At 53.7% G+C, this 16,853-nt stretch overlaps 1 protein-coding gene across 1 annotated transcript in view; it reads right to left on the reverse strand.

Moving 5' to 3' along the window:
• Positions 1 to 3,852: 3,852 nt before the first annotated feature.
• The window catches only part of Slc9a1 (solute carrier family 9 member A1), a 53,603-nt gene continuing 40,602 nt past the window's right edge, over positions 3,853 to 16,853 (reverse strand). The window contains exons 2-12 of the mRNA XM_040756410.1: positions 15,403 to 15,863; positions 12,674 to 12,924; positions 11,687 to 11,904; positions 9,896 to 10,098; positions 8,540 to 8,629; positions 8,049 to 8,119; positions 7,762 to 7,935; positions 7,434 to 7,548; positions 7,159 to 7,260; positions 6,364 to 6,436; positions 3,853 to 5,776 (exon numbers count right to left, since the gene is read on the reverse strand). Coding sequence (XP_040612344.1) covers positions 5,433 to 5,776; positions 6,364 to 6,436; positions 7,159 to 7,260; positions 7,434 to 7,548; positions 7,762 to 7,935; positions 8,049 to 8,119; positions 8,540 to 8,629; positions 9,896 to 10,098; positions 11,687 to 11,904; positions 12,674 to 12,924; positions 15,403 to 15,863 — 2,102 coding nt within the window. The 3' untranslated portion in view covers positions 3,853 to 5,432. The remainder of the gene's footprint in view (positions 5,777 to 6,363; positions 6,437 to 7,158; positions 7,261 to 7,433; positions 7,549 to 7,761; positions 7,936 to 8,048; positions 8,120 to 8,539; positions 8,630 to 9,895; positions 10,099 to 11,686; positions 11,905 to 12,673; positions 12,925 to 15,402; positions 15,864 to 16,853) is intronic.

Here is a 16,853-nt window from a genome sequence, read left to right on the forward strand (position 1 = left end):
AGAGAGAGAGAGAGAGAGAGAGAGAGAGAGAGAGAGAGAGAGAGGCTGCGGCAGAAAGATGTTGGGCAGACAAGCTCCAACAGGAGCCCCTGGTACTACCGACCCTTGGAGTTTTCTATTAAACCATGCCAGCGATTTATACCAATAACTATTCTCCACTTGAAAAGTAGCCCACAGCGTAGGGACAGAATGCCTGACTGTGGGATACCAAGTGACCCCTGTAACCAGAGCTGGAGATTATCTGACCCATCTCATAAAATTGGACACACATGCTGGCATTCTGTTATTAAACAGCAACTACGAGGTCAGGTCTGGACAAGCCCAGAAAGCGCAGGAAACTGCATGAGCAGGTGGTGCAGACTCCCCTGGCATGTAGCAATTCTCTCTAGCTCACACTTGAGTTGCTGCTGTTCCATTAACTTGAAGGAAAAGGCACAGACAGGTTTGCCGTCTTTATATATATTATATAGTCCATAAAGTGATATATATGTATGTATAATTTATTTTTATCACCTTGTAGCAGTATCTTGTTCTGCTTGACTGTCCCCACCTCCCCAGTGTTGAGGTCACAGCAGCTCGCCTCTGAGACAGCACTTTCTGTGAATGCTGGGCATCTGAACACCAATATATAATCAGAAGACTTTAGAAATAGGGAGATTAGGGGATTAGGGCCTGGGGAGAGGGCTCCTAGTTTGAGGACCATCGCCCAGGGAGTAGCAAGCAACCTGGGAGGTTGACACCCTTTCTTTGTGAAGGAGCAGTTTTCACCTCAGGGGTCTAAGTGCTGCTAATGACCCCGACTTCCATTCCCACCTGGTTGCTTCTGCCAATACCATTATTTCTGGATTCTGCTGAAAGTCTCTCACTGTCCTCTGCCATTGGATATACACCATCTGCAGTATTCCACAGACTGCTGTGTTCCCTACGGAACCCTGCTGCTAGCAGTACCAACTGGATAGAACAATGGAAGCTGGAAGACTTCCCCCTAAGTTGGGACCTCTGATGGGCAATGACACAGTGCGCACTCCAAAACAGTAGCCACTGTTCTCAAAGCCTGGATTCACAGGCATGGGAACAAGGGACGTAGGACTGGCTCTATTGTTCAAAGTTACCTACTGGAGGGATTCCTGCCATTATTCCTTGACTTGTGGTCATGCTGAACTCTGTATGTGGCTTAGCGGAGAGACAGGAAGAGGGCCAAGTACATCAGTTATAGGGTAATTATCCTGGGTTATCAGAAATAAACTAAATTTTACTACACAATGGGGGTGGGCAGAAAGACTGGCTGGAATCATGGGGTTCACCAGAAACCCCCCAGTTCTCCTGTGGCCCTTGGCTGTGGGGGACCAGGGAACCCAACAAACATCACAGCAGTACCAAGTACAGATACACAGGTCCCTTCTCTTGACCTCCCAGCTCTAGAATTTGTTATTGCTATTCTGGAGACAGATGTGACTAGGTACCCCATGTAGGAGCCAAAGAACCCCCTTACTGTAGCCCAGGGTGGAAACCCAATCAGCCACGGTATTGCCCATGATAAGGACAGAAAGCCAGACATATCTAAAAGTAATATGGGAAGTACCATCTTATGTCTCCTGTGACCAGCCATAAAAGGGAGGCTGCTGAAGTTTTCTGTTTTTATGCTCCATTGTCCTAAGGAGGCCCTAATGACTACCTTTATTATTATTTTTTCCTGAGACAAGGTTTCTTTGTGGCATTTTTTAAAGACAGGGTTTCTCTGTGTAGCTTTGGAGCCTTCCTGGAACTTGCTTTGTAGACCAGGCTGGCCTCAAACTCACACAGATCCACCTACTTCTGCTAGAATTAAAGGCATGTGCCCCCACCATCCAGCTATGACTACATTTTGGTTTTTTTGAGACAGGGTTTCTCTGTATTGTTTTGGAGGCTGTCCTGGAACTCACTCTGTAGACCAGGCTGGCCTCGAACTCACAGAGATCCGCCTGCCTCTGCCTCCCCAGTGCTGGGATTAAAGGCGTGCGCCACCAACGCCCGGCTCAGCTATGACATTTTACAAAGTTCTTTGTGAGTCTTCCTCAATCCCTCTCCACTTTAATTTTGAGACAGGGTCTCTCTCTAACCCTGAAGCGCATCAGTGGTGGCTGGCCGCCGGGCTCCAGGCATCCTCCCCACCCCAGCCTGGCCTCCCCAGTGCTGAGATTGTCCATACTGCAGAGCTGACTTTTTACATGTATCATCGGGGTCTAAACTTGGTTAAAGTCTGGCAAGCACTGTAACCACTGAGCAGTATTTCCAGCCAATTATTTTAGTGTTCCCTCTGTAGTTTAGGCGGCCTCAAACTTGTGGCAATCCTCCTGCCTCAGCCTCTTGAGTACTGGGGTTATTGGGAATACAGGTGTGAGCAAACATACTCAATTTGTGATGATTAACGTTGCAAGTTAATCCCTGAGTAGGACTGAAAGATGACAGGGATACAGTGTTGCTAAGATTTTATTTCCCGTGTTGAGGATAAGGGTGCTTCCTCCCCTTCCATTAAAGAAAAACTGACATGAAAATCTTTGTTATTGTTGTTGCCTTTTAAAGACACAGTTTCTCTGTGTAACCCTGGCTGTCCTGGAACTCTCTCTGTAGACCAGGCTGGCCTCAAACTCACAAAGATTTGCCTGCCTCTGCCTCCGGAGGGCTGGAACTACAGTCGTGCCCCACCACTGCCTGGAAAGATTTTTTTATTTGTGTATACGTATATGCAGGTATGAGTTTGTGTGCAGTGGTCAGAGGGTGTTGGACCCTCTGGAGTTGGAGTTGAGTTATTAACCACTGAGCCATCCCAGTTGGGAGAACCCGAGTGGAAATTCTGATCTGATATTTGTGCACATAGCATGGCTGGACAGCACCTTCCAGAACCACAGCTCTAGAACCTTTTATTGTTGTTGTTATCCTTGGGGCAGAGTGTGGCCAGGGAGTCCCAGGTTGGCCTCAAGGAACCCTCCTACTTCCGCCCCCTTCTGGGATCAGGTAGAGTCCTGTGCTCTGGGTGGGGTGGAAGGTTCATGTTTTCCCCGAAGTGAGATGTCGTGGGCCTCATCCCTGGTGGGTATTCATAACGCTGCCAGCACCTTCTGAGTGTCCCAGCTGTTTCCTGATGGGACAGCAACACAGGAGTGCAGTGTGGTCCTTTGTTATAATCCTTTTGGCAAGCCCGCTTCGGACATCCTCAGTAGACAGCTCTGAATCTAAGTCCCAGGCAGGGCAGAGAGCCTCTTGGACAGTACAGGTTCCTCCGTGCTGAGACCTCACTGCCCTCTGGTGGTCAGCTACTGGAAATGCAGCTCAGTTCCCACCAGCATCACACAAAAACCCCTTACTCTAACAGGTACAACCTCTACTTCCCAGGTGAGAACACAGGGCTTCAGAGGCTTTGCACCACCCAACCATAAACTACAAGTTCCACCCTTCCTTTCTGTTCCCCTGGGCCAGACACACTGCTTTTATCATGCAGAGCAAACAGAGGTATTAAGGAAAAGCGAGAAAGAACTCAGGAGAGTAGGAGGAATCCCAAGGGGGAACGGCCCATCCTGACCTTCTGAGGCCTGCATGTCTTCCATTGGCCTCTGTAGGCATAAGTCCTGGGGTACTAGTCAGGAGTCTTCCTGACAACGCCCTGCGGCCCTGCAGACTATGCTCACCACTCAGGGGTTTCCAGCTGCGTGAGCACCATGAGGCCTTGGGTGCAGTCTACCCCATGGCGCCGTATCTCCAGCACCTGGCACAGTGCCAGCCACACCAGCAGCTGGTGGGGCAGTGTTTCTGTGCCAGTCTTTGAGCCTAGTTCCTCTGGTGACCTCCTTCCCAGGAAGCAGCCCTGGACTCTTATTAAAAAACTCACATTGATTTATTAGAATATGAAAAAGGTTCAGTTTCTTTTGTACAGGCGGCAGAGCGGCAGCAGCTGCGGTGGCTTTGTACATGGTTGTCGATGTCACCTTGCGTGGCAACTCCTGCCCAAAACAGCACTCGCATGGAGAAGAGACAGCTGGGCCAAGCACCCATGGCCCCATCCCCTGGGAGGGACCACTCTGACTATTGCACGGTCCTGGGGACCACTCTGACCATTGCACGGTCCTGGGGGCCACTCTGACCATTGCACGGTCCTGGGGACCACTCTGACCATTGCACGGTCCTGGGGACCACTCTGACCATTGCACGGTCCTGGGGGCCACTCTGACCATTGCACGGTCCTGGGGGCCACTCTGACCATTGCACGGTCCTGGGGAGGGAGTGCTTGGGGGTTGGACAGACACCCACGGGCTTGGGCCCAGCCATGGTGGCGGAAGGGAGTATGTGCCTGCGAGCAAAGGCCTCTAGGGACCCTGTCCTCTGTCCACTGCAGCAGCCCTGGCCAGGACAGGAGCCCCTCAGGGGATGTCTAGTCCCCAGGGCTGGGCTTCACTGCAAGTTGGGTGAGCAGGCAAGAGTAGTTTGGATAAGGGCGGTGGTAGAACAGACCGGCGAAGGGAAGGCAGGCCCAAGAGCGAGGCCAGTGCCAGAAGGCACCTTGCTCATGAGCTTGAATCACAAGGTGGGCCATGTCTCAATCAGTGCCGTGGGCAAAAGAGCCCAGCAGGCAGAGGTTCGATTTAGGGGCAGGGTCAGACAACAGGAAGGAAGAGGAGGGTAGGAGGTGGAGCTCTGGCTGGAGGGAGGGTCTCAAAGGGTCTACAAACAGGAGTGCCTCTGTGCAAACAGGGTCGTACTTACTTACATGGAGGTGCGGATAAACAAAATGTAAAAAGGCAGCACTTTCTGGCGCCTTGGACGGTCCCTCCCATGCAGCAGCCCCAGAAAGGCCCAGTGGTCCCCATCACCCAAGTCACAACTGTTTAAAACCCAGTTCCCAGCAGAGGAGCTCTGAGGTGCCCCTAGCCTGCGACTCTGAGTGAGGTGGCTGGCCAGGGTGCCATGGCTGACAGGCGTAGCGTAGGTCTGCCTTGGGTCACCCATCTGTCTCCCAGCCACATGCCTGCTGTCCTCTGATACAGGAGGGCCCAGTCGAGGGCAAGGAAGGTTCAGCTCCCTCCTTTCCTGGTAGGACCACAGTGGAGCCAGTGGCTCTTTGGTTAGAAATGATGATCAAAGATGGAAAATTGGTCTGGATGAGGAGGGGACTACGGGAAGGTGGGGCCTCGTGGAGCCCTGGTTCCAGTATGAGAGCCTGGATCTAGAGATGGGGCGGCCCGCCTCACCAGCCCAGCTGTTCTGCCGAATGAATTGGGAAGGCAGTTCTGGTGGGAGAGGACACTTCCCAGGAGGCAGGGGCAAGCCGTGCTGCAGTGGGGGCTGTGGACCCAGCTGCCATGCGTAGGAGGGGGCCGGACCAATCCAGGTCAGGAGGCAAAGGGAGCTCCCAGCCCCCACTCTGTGGGAGAGTCTATGGGACACCCACTGGCCTGGCCCTACTGCCCTTTGGGGATGAAAGGCTCTCCCTCCCCAGGCTCGGGGTGGGGGCCTGGGTCACTGAGGCAGCGCTGTATTCTCTGGGAGCTGGGGCTGTCACTTGGTGCAGGGGTGAAGACATCATCGGTGCCTGGGGATGAGGGCTCCTTGCTGCGCATCATAATGACGCCATCCTCATCTTCATCTTCCTCCTCCCGAGTCAGCCTTGTTGGATCCCGGTTTAGCCCTAGGACCTTGCCCTTCAACTCCTCGTTCACCAGGTCCACAGACTCAGGTGACTGTGGGGAGGCTGGGTCGATGGTGATGACAGGCAAATCCGCCTTGGGCTCATAGGCCAGTGGGTCTGTGGATTGAAAGCAAAGCATAGACGGGTTCTGTACCAGTGGCTCTCGGACCTCCCCATGATGCAAACATGTCTATGGGCTTCACAACTTTGTCCACACGGGCCCGAGTGAGCCCAGTTACCAGCTGCTCTCCTTGGATCAGGGGCTCCCACTGGTGTCCCACAGGTTAAGAAATAGGGCTGGAGAGATGGCTCAGAGGTTAAGAGCATTGGTTGCTCTTCCAGAGGACCAGGGTTCAATTCCCAGCACCCACGTGGCAACTCATAACTGTCTGTAACTCCAATTCTAGGAGATCTGACACTCTCACACCAATGCAATAAAGTTAAATAATTTTTTTAAAAAGAAAGAAATAGGACATTTTCCTGAGTCATGGCCTGCAGGCCGAGGCCTGCCTGTTTCTCTTCATGGACTAGTGATGTCTGCCCCCTGCCAGGTGCTCTGTGTTGTAGCTCCGTGGTAGTCCCCGTCCTGAGCCCCTCTGGCAGCACCTTGTACCTGCATTTGACAGCGGGGAGGTCTTCCCTGACTCTGAGGCCTGTCCCTGGCACAAAACACCCAGCCTGAAGGCCCCTCTTTAGCCCTTTACCTGAGCCTATGCGGGCCCGCGACATGGTGGGTGAGTCTAGTTTGTGGGCTGGCACCGTCAGGTAGTTGCTGATCTGCCAGAGAGAGCGGACAGGGTGAGTGTGGGCAGCGGGCTGGCAGTGTCCTCTGGAAGGCAGTGGCTCAATGGGCTGTCCCTTTGTCAGTGCCGGCACCCACACAGACACTCCAGGGCCTTCTGGGGACTTGTCCCAGGCTCTCAGCAAGCCCTGTCGCCTTCCTGGGTAGACTCAAACAGATCTACTTTGTGCTAGCCTTGCCTCCAACCCACAGCTGACTCCCAAGATTCTAGAGTAAAACAAAACAAAACAATAGACCAATAGCAATAAAAAACAGCTTGAGGTGGCATGCCTAAATCCCATATGGCCCCAGGCGGTCAAACCCAGGCCATCACAACTGAGCTCAGCCCCTTACCTGTCATCAAGCCTTGTCCCTTTCTTGGGTACTCGGTGATCTCTACCACCCCCTTCAGATTCCTGTTCCACCCAAGTGGCCCCACCTCAAACTAGTCAACCCAGCCACCAAGCCTTGCTGGCTCCACTTCCCAGTGTCCCTTGGGCTCACTTCTTCCTTTCCTTCCCTGCCATCCCCACCCTTTCTCACAGGGGATAAAGCCGCACACCATCAATTAACCTCTCCGTCTGTTGTCTGGATCTAAAATAGGTGCATGCCCTCAGAGGAGCTTGGCAGGCCTGAGGTGCCCTTGGGTGTGAGTGCAGGAAGAAGAGTGCAGCCTCCAGCCTATGGGGTGGGAGAGGCAGGCCCAGCCCACACCGACCTTCTGCTCCAGCTGCCGGGCCTTCTGTCTCCGGAGCAGCATCTGGTTCCAGGCTTCCTCGTAGGGGTCGGCCACCAGCGTGTGTCTGTTATAGGACCGCAGCTGAGGGAGGAACACCATCGGGAGGGGAGGACTCAGGAGCTGGGCAGGAAGGCCAGGGCCAGAGAGGCTCTGGCTGTGTGGGAGGCAGGAGAAGGGTAGGGGATGCAGAGCAGGTGCCAAGGAGGTTCGGGGGACAGCCGCTAAGAAGGTGGCAGGCTGGGGCAGGGCCTCACCCGCTGCCGCGTCTTCTGCAGGTTGCTCCTCAAGATTTTGCGGATCTCCTCCTCCTTGTCCTTGGACAGTGCCGGCAAGATGCGCTCCGATGCCATAGACTTGGGGTGGATGTTTCTGGGACAGCGGAACATGGGTTAGATCTCCATTTCGGCAGCAGAAGGCCATGCCCAGGAGTGGGTGACCAAAGCCAAGCCTTACTATAGATTTAAGGACTCGAACATCCACCTTGACTAGCTAGACAGCAGCATAGCCCTGGTGGCCACCCCAGGCGGGGGCTGGGGAGGTAACACGGGTGCAGATGCTGCCCAGGTTGCCCAATGGACTCACTGCATGGAGACAGTTGAAACAGCAGAAGGGATTTTGCCCATGCCTCCACTTTCCACCAGCTCGATGGCCTGCTTCATCTCCATCTTGTGGTAGAAGGCAATGAGCTGGGGCTCTTTGGAGCGCTCACCAGCTATCAGACACTTCTTCACGTACTTCTTATTAAACCGGTTGAGCCTGTGGGAGGAGGGAGGTGGATGGGGCTAGTTCCTAGGCATAAGAAGATGCCTGGGCCCCCAGGGACCCTTAACTGTCCTCCCGACCCTCCTGCCCACCAGACCGTCACCTACTTGTCCTTCCAGTGATGGTGGCCATAGTGACCACAGATGTCCTCGATGCCTGTCAGAAGGTGGTCCAGGAACTGAAATGAGCCCAGGGCCAGGTCAAGCCTTACTTCTGGGCTCCTTCCCTACCCCACCCACCTCCAACCCAACTATGGGTCTGCTTAGCCTGGCCCTATAGTTCCAGGAGTAGCCAGGAGGTGGCGCCTTCCCCTCATTCATCCTGAAGCTCAGCCCACACACCCTGGTGAGCCCGCTCCAACCCACTTGCACCTAATGACAGAGGCTGGTTCCAAGCAGAGGAAGGGATGGCATAACAGCCTCTTGAGCTCCTAACTGCTCACACCACACTTTCCCTTCAGCTAGAACCTGTCAGGGGGCCCCAATGGGGCCGAGAGACCACCTAACACTGGGATGAGGGAAGGTGGGCTTACGCCCAGCTGTGCCCAGATCCAGCCTTCTCCAGCAACCCAAGGCCCAGTCAGTCCAGCCTCCAGTACCTGTGTGTGGATCTCCTCATTGATGGAACGCTTTGTTTCTTGCTTTTTCTTCACAGCCAAGAGGTCTACCAGGGGCCGAATGGTCATGCCCTAGAGGGCAGGTAAGTATCAGACATCGTGGTTCTGCTACCCTGGCAGGGAGGCTAAGGGTTCCTGAGAAGCTCCCCTTGGAGGCCTTCAATCTCCCAGGACTGGGGGGTTTATAACTCTCTACCTCAGGATGTAAATAAAGGCCCGTTTGTAAAGCCCACTTCTTCCTGGAGACAGCAGTCAGAGATCTGACAGCTCAGCCTGTGGAAGAAGCCTCACTGCCCACCTACTTGGGGCCTGGGTTCAGTGTGGGCTCTACCACAGGTCTGTGTGCAGCCCAGGGAGTCAGGCCCTGCAGACAGGGAACTCCTCCATCCTGCTTCCCTCACAGGCTCTGTGTGTTTCTCTAGTGTCTGTGCTTCAATGCCAGCAGTATCCCCGAAACCTGGCTCCTTAAAATGTTCCCATTTTACAGCTGAGGAAACTGAACAGTAGAGAGGCTAAGTGATTTCCTAAGGCCCAACAGAAGGAGCAGACCCAGAGTCAGACGGGCTCGAGGGGATCAGCATCGTCAGTGAAAGTGGGCTTGGAAACCCATTGAGCAGATGCAACAGCAAAGGCCAGATAAAGCAGTGTTTCTGAGGACACAGCAGGACAAGAGCACAGAAAGAAGCTCACTCCAAGAAACTGCACCCCACCCCAAGAGGTCTCCCCACATCTTCTCAAGAAAAAGCAAAGGAAAGACGGGATGGAAGAGAAATGGAGACCCAACAGTTTCTCCCCCATTGCAGGCCAGTCAGCTATGGGAGAACAGTGTGCAACACCCCACATGGGCTTCCCTGGGAGGTGGCTAGAGACGGGTGGAGCTCTGCTGAGACTGGGTCATGTAAATGCCCAGAACTCTTGGGATCATCTAGTGCAGTCTCCTCCCTTCACAAATGGGGAACAGAGACACAGACAGGTGCGCCACCCCAAGAAGCACAGCTAGTGGAGCATTAGGCTGAGCCCAGGCCTCAAGTTCCCCGGCTCAAGAGATGGTGCAGCTGCCATGCTGTGAACCCTGCTGGAGACGACAAAGCATGAAACCACTGCAGCCCTGCTGCGAGCTGGGGCAGGCGTATCTCAGGCTGCCGGCTGCCCATGGTGCTTCAGTGGCTCTTCCTGAAGTTGGGCAGCACTCTGCTCACGTCACACACTGATCATTGACTTCACAAGCTCCCACACATCACCACAACTCAGAACTGAGGCCTAAAGTCAGAGTGCCCACAGCCCTTTTCACCTTCCCCTTTCCCCAGAGCAGGGGCACGCCCACCCCGGGCCCAGCACCTGCACGAAGACTGTGAAAAAGATGACAGTGATGATGGCGGTGAGGAACAGGTCACACATGGGGAAGTGCTTCTTGTCCAGGAGGTAGCCCAGGGAGAAGGCGATGGCCCCGCGCAGGCCCCCATACGCGATGATGAATTGGTCCTTGGGGGTCAGCTTGACAATGCGGAACTTGTTGATGAACCAGGTCAGGCCCAGCACACCTGCCAGGGAGCAGGCAGAGGAGAGGTCAGGCTGTCCAGGAAGCCCCTCCTACTGACCTATCTAGATCACTCACTTCCTGGGTCCCTCAGCCACGAGCTCCAGTTCACTCACCCCAACACCTCAGTGGGTCTCTAAAGGGTTCTTTCACCTGCATCTGTTCTGAAGATACCCAGAGTCCTTCAGGGCTACAGGTCAAGGGATAGGAGATGATGAGTGGTGATGAGTCTTACTTATTACAGGTGAGCAGGAGGGAAATCATTAGTCTATTGTCTCACTTTTCTATATACTGGAAACTGTCCATAATAAAACATTATTTCACAATGCAGGGAAGATGAGGAAGGGTGTTGTGCCCTGCACGCATGAGGCCCTCGGTTTGATCCCTAACATCACAGAACATACAAACAAAACCTGCTTGCCAACAATAAAAATCCCACAAAATCGCACCCCTGTAATTCCAGCACTCATGAGGCTGAGGCAGGATTACCAAGAGTTCTAGCCCAGCCTGGTCTACATAGTAAGACCTTGTCTCAGACAAACACAGAAACATACAAAAAACCCAAAAATATGTAGAGAGGGACAGGGGAAGCCACCACTGTGGACCTCTGGCTTCCACGTGCATAGGCACACACAGACCATCACACAAAGGGCCCCAAGTACATGTGATAGGAATCGCAGACTTGGCTCTCATCACAGGGAAAAGGGAGCAAAATACAGAAGGAAACATTGCTTCACATTGAAACAAGGACAACCTGGCGCATGGGGGTGGATCCCACAGGATTAGATCCCACAGTGACACTAGCCTGGTAACTTTGGGAACACTTGATCAGAGTCACAAGCTGGGTTTAGGGTCTGAGAAAGTCACTAGGCTTTTGGAGGGTCTTAGGGACTCACTGTGGCATCGTCTCCAGTGTCTCCACACACTATGAGCATGGGGCTTCTCTCCCCTCAATGGTCTCAAATGGTGCCAGCATTGCAGAGAAGAGATGGGAGCAGCCAGGAACACACTGTACTATCCACATCTCACAAACTGGCCCCTACACACTATACACTCCACAGATCAGCCCCTCAATACTCTGCAGCAGACACCCACAACGTAGCCCCTCCTCACCTATACCACAGCATCCCACAGCTCAGCACCTCAATACACGGTACCCAACACACCTCACAGTTCAGCTCCTCCACACACTGTGCTGGACATGCCCCACAACTCAGCTCCGCCACACACTAGGTACAGACACCCACGGCCCAGCACCCACCCACAGCCCAGCACCCTCATACACTACTGACACTCCCAGCCCTTCCCCTCCACATGCTGTACCATACATCACAACCCAGCTAGCACTGTGTCACACACGCTATAGACCAGCTCTAACACACCTTACCACACATACACAAACAGCACACACACATACCGCAGTCCTGTTCTTAGGAACACATACACACCCCACAACTTAGTCTCATTCTATATTACACATGGCTCCTCCACAGCCTGGTTCCTGCTCGCAGTCACACACACACACACACACACACACACACACACACACACACACACACACACTCCTCCCTTGGCTTGGGTCTGGCCCTTACCCAGTACCCGGGCGATGAGGCAGAAGAGCAGGGTGCTGATGACAAAGGTCCAGTTCCACTGGTGGGAGCCGGCCACAGTGGAGACACCCAGGAAGATGAAGATGAGGGTCTCGCTGACGCTGCTCCACATCTTCAGGAAGTATTTGATGGTGGTGTGTGACTTGTGGGAGATGTTGGCCTCCACATAGGGGCGCATCACTACTCCTGAGGCGATGAGCCTTGGGGTGAAGAAGAAAAGTCTTGAGGTGAGTTGTACCCACTATTAGCAGGCTGACCAAGCACCTGCTCACCTGCTTACCAGGTAACACGTGAGGACCAAAAACACACACACTGTGTCTCCTTGACCCTCACATTAAGCATACACACGACCAGCGAATTCTTGCATTTTTCAGACATGAGACGGGACTTTTGGAAAAATAAAGTCACCCCCATTGTCTAGCTGAGGTGAGTGGCAATGCAAGAGACTAAAGCCTGTGTCCTCCACTTTAGATCGGCCTCTGCACTTCTGCTCTCCTTATCCCTCACCGACTCTTCCCATGGTCCACCGCAAAATCAGCAGAGACCCCAGGGCTTTTATGACTCAGGTCTGGTAAGATGCTGGTGCCCTTCTAGGAGCCTGTGCCAGCTTCTACCTAGTGATCCACTTGAGAAAAAGGGAGGAAGTAGCCGGACTGAGACCTAAGACTTCAGGCTCGGGGCTTCCTAGGGCAGCACAAGAGTCTGCCTCCTGTGACTGAGGCCAGCCCTAACCTGGGTTGCTTTCTGCCTCATCTGCTTTCAGGCAATCTTCAGATTCCTGAATCCTAGAGCCCAGTGGTGGCTTTTTATGGGCAGCCTCTAATGACCTGGACCACTCCAGGGGACAGCAGGGAAGTCTGCAGCCCAGTGTCCATGTGCCGGGAGCTCCTTGGCAGCCACGCAGACCTGGGCATGGCATGCTAAGTGGCTCCCCCTACCAAGCCCACCGCCCGCCACACCTGGACTCACGCCATGATCCCTGACAGGTGGAAGAGCTCAGCTGACAGGTAAGCCATGTAGCTGTAGAGGAAGACGAAGAGCGGCTCGATGACGCGGATGTGAGAGGTGAATCGTGAGGTGAAGGCTGCGATGACCCCGTAGACCACACCCACAAACACCCCACCGAGGGCCACTACGAAGAAACTCAGGAAGCCGAGGAAGATGTCCGAGATGCCCACATACTCATAGCTGGCAAACTCCTCAAAGAGGTGATACAGGACCTGAAAAGGACATGTAGGCTTGTGGGCAAGGAGGTCAGGACCCCGGCCCCATGGCTCCCTTGTTATCCCACCGATGCTTATCCCACCCCTCCAGGACCCACAGCCATGAACATAACCTACACGGCAGCAGAGAAACCCTGGTGCTGAGTAAGTGTGGAACCCTGGCCTGGGCGTTGGGGACCTTCCTCTTTGGAGGCCTGCGGCACACAAACTCTAAAGCTGGGCAGCTAAACTGCAATCCCCTGTACACACGGCCAATAACCTAGTCTTCCCGTGCTTCAGTTTAGCGGGCGGGAGCAAGCGGAGCGCCCGTCACAGGCTGTCGGAGAACTGTTGGTGAAGTGCTCAGCATGGCACTCCCTGCGGTGCTGCCACTACCGGTACCACCGAGTCTACTGATCTCACGGTTTGACCTTGCATAAACCGAGGCCTCTCTGGACTGCCTCTCCTTTAGCTCAAAGCAGGGAAGTTTGGACAGCAAACAAGAATAGGACCTGTTAACCTCTGAAAATTCATGGGGCCAGGCCATACGCAACTTGGGACCCACCACGTGGGAGTGAAAAATCTCCATTAAACAAGCTGCCCAGGGAGCTGGAGGCCCCTCTACAGCTTCCCAGCCCTGGAATGGGAAACAGTCTGCAAATGGTCGTCACACACCGACGATCTTTATCAGTGTGCAGGCCAAGGATACCTCCATTAAACAAGCTGCCCGGGGAGCTGGAGGCCCCTCTACAGCTTCCCAGCCCTGGAATGGGAAACAGTCTGCAAATGGTCGTCACACACCGACGATCTTTATCAGTGTGCAGGCCAAGGAAACCTATCTCCTTGCTGGAGGGAGGTTCAAACATACCAGCTAACAGGCCAGAGGGGCCCGCCAAGGGGCAGGACTGGGCTCAGAACTTGTTCCCTCAGTCTCTGGTTTTTGTTCTAGGGGACTGACATGGTGGCTCCCCAGTCTACTCAAGTCCAGCCCTAGACAGCTCTGCTGGGAACCAGATAGGAACTTTCCAGGCCTGGAAGGAAGGGGAGGCAGACAGGAAAGGGTGACAAGACAGAGACCTGATGTCAGGAGGCTCAGGTGCAGCGTCACTGTCTTAGACTGTCTTAGGATTATGGCTTCCACACCTGTACCACGCTCTAACTTGGGCCTGACAGGAGGGGTAGATGCTGAGCACTGGCAGGATCCAGTGCTGCCGGCAGGTCACACCCATCTGGGAGACAGGATGGATCTCAGCAGCAGGTGTGCTCCTCCCTACTCTAACCTCCCTCCTGGCCTGGGGATGCTCACGAGTACTCCAGTGGTCTGCCACCTGGGCCACTGGGACGGTACATAGGCCAGGGCCTCCTTTCTAGCCTGGAGCTATCGCCAGTGGTGTGACAAGAAGCCAAGAGAATATGGAGTAGGCCTGTGTGTAGGGTCATGTGACTCCAGCAGCTCCCCTAAGCAGCCAGCGGAGCCTCTTAATACCTCCGCTTCGTCATGTGGTGACACTTGAATAAAAATGCCACTGCCCTGGTTACCTTTTGCTATCTTTTTGTTTGTTTTCCTGAGATAGGGTTTCTCTGTATAGCCCTTGCTGTCATGGAACTCACTCTATAGACCAGGCTAGCCTCAAACTCACAGAGATCCGCCTGCCTCTGCCTCCTGAGTGCTGGGATTAAAGGCGTGCGCCACCACTGCCCAGTCATTTTTTGCTAACTTTACACAGCCAGAGTTACTTGGGAAGAAGACCTTCAGCTGAGAAAATGCTTCCATCAGGTCCTGGGTTGTACAAGAAAGCAGGCTGAACAAGCCAATTAAGTGGCTCTCCTCTAGTTTCTGCTTCGGTTCCTGCCTCCAGTTCCTGTCTTGACTTCCCTCAGTGATGGGACATGACCTGACTGTAAGCTGAAATAAACCCTTTCCTCCTCAAATTGCTTTTGCTCATGGTATTTTATCACAGCAATATAAACCCTAACGAAGACTCACTATGCAGCCAGAATCACTATGCAAACTAGACAAAGCAAGATGCATTCAGACCGGAAGCAGCTGGACATGGGCCACATGATCACCACTGTCAGGAGATGGCACAGGTCCTACACACCCAGATCTGAGTTATCACCTTGATGCCAGCTTGCCATTGTTTCCAGTAGTGTCAACATGAATTCATATCCAGACTCAGCTGGGGAGGGTTCAACTCAGGTACCAAGTAGCTTAGGGCATACATTAATAAGCAGAGGTCCTATATGATCCCCAGGAAACTGACAGGCTAGCTTCTGTACGAGCTGAGGCTCATGTGTAACCCTTGGCAGGGTTGCTAGAAGAGACCAAGATGGAGAACTCAGCTGTGTGAGAAGTGGCCATCTATATTAGCATCGGTGGAAGGATATGACGGAGAACTCAGCTGTGTGAGAAGTGGCCATCTATATTAGCATCAGTGGAAGGATAAGGCATTGCGGATGCCCCATGTGTGTGTGGTGTGGCCCCTGACCCCTCACCACAGTGACAGCATCATTGAGCAGGGACTCCCCGAAGACGAGGATGTGTAGCAGTTCGTTGATATGGATTTCCTCAAAGACAGCCAGCACAGCCACCGGGTCCACGGCCGAGATGATGCTGCCGAAGAGCAGGGTGTCCAGCAGGTTAATGTTGTTGATCTGCTCACCGCCCACCAGGCACACGGCGTACAGGAGGCCACCCAGGAAGAACGCGTTCCACAGTGTGCCCACCACAGCAAAGATCAGGATGGTGCCCAGGTTCTCCGTGAACTGCCGCAGTGGCAGGAAGTAGCCCGCATCCAGGATGATGGGTGGCAGCAGGAAGAGGAAGAAGACGTCTGACTGCAGGAAGGGGGGCGTCTCGCCGACACCCTTGATCAGGCCCCCCACCAGCAGCCCCACCACGATCAGCAGGCAGCTCTCCGGGACGATGCTCGAGATGGTGGGGATCACATGGAAACCTGTGAAGGGCGAGAGAACGGGAGGCCGTGGGCTTTTCAGGGGAGCCAGAAGAACAGAAGTTTGGGGACAGGACTGGGGACCAGGAGAGCATCTGGCGAGAGGTGCACAGGCTTGGTCTCAGAAGGCCGCTCTGTTAACTCTCTGAGCCTCGGCTTCCTTGCCTGTAAAATGGAAGGGATAATACCAGCTTCACAGGGCTGTGGTATAAAATAAATTATTCTTAAAATTTACATTTACCTGACATGCATGTGTGTGCATGCATATACATGTGAGCATGCGCCATCGCACGTGGGTGGATGTCAGAGGACAACTTGTGGGAGTTGGTTCTTTCCTTCTAGCATATGGGTCCTGGGGATTGAACTCAGGTCCTCAGGCTTGGCAGCAAGTCTTTACCTTTTGAGCCACTTTAGGCTGATGTTTTCACAGATCATTCACCAGCTGTCTCTGTCACAGTCATAAACTGTTAGAAAGCTGCAGCTCTATATGCCTCTAGCAGACAGAAATTAAACTGGTCACCAAGGTGCAAAGTGCCTGAGACATCAACCTATTCCTGAGCATGGCATCTTTTCAGGCACAAGTTCAGGGAGGCTGGCTTACGTCCCACGCAGGGAAGAACAATCTAGTGACTCTGTCTTGGGGAAGGCGGCGAGCTCCACGCCATGGAAGTGTATAAGCCACGGCTGACAATGACTGGTGTGTAAGTGGAGACAGCAGAGAGCCAGGAGAACCAAAGAGCACCAGTGCCAGGAGGAATGTGGGGACAACAGGCCTGGTCTGCAAAGCTGCAGAGCACATGCAGAGACCTCCAATCCCAGACTTGCAGGCAGGAAAGCGGCTGTACATAACCGAGGCATGCTTTTCCGGATACCAGGCAGCTGCTCCAGACAAGATCCCAAGAGTCAAAAGCCATCAGTCAGCTTGGGCAAGTGAAGGGAAATCTCTCTGCCACCCTTCCTTTAGCCCATCCCACTCTAAAGACAGGCAATGGA

Source organism: Mesocricetus auratus, unplaced genomic scaffold (assembly GCF_017639785.1).
Source record: "Mesocricetus auratus isolate SY011 unplaced genomic scaffold, BCM_Maur_2.0 Super-Scaffold_100014, whole genome shotgun sequence".
NCBI lineage: Eukaryota > Metazoa > Chordata > Mammalia > Rodentia > Cricetidae > Mesocricetus > Mesocricetus auratus.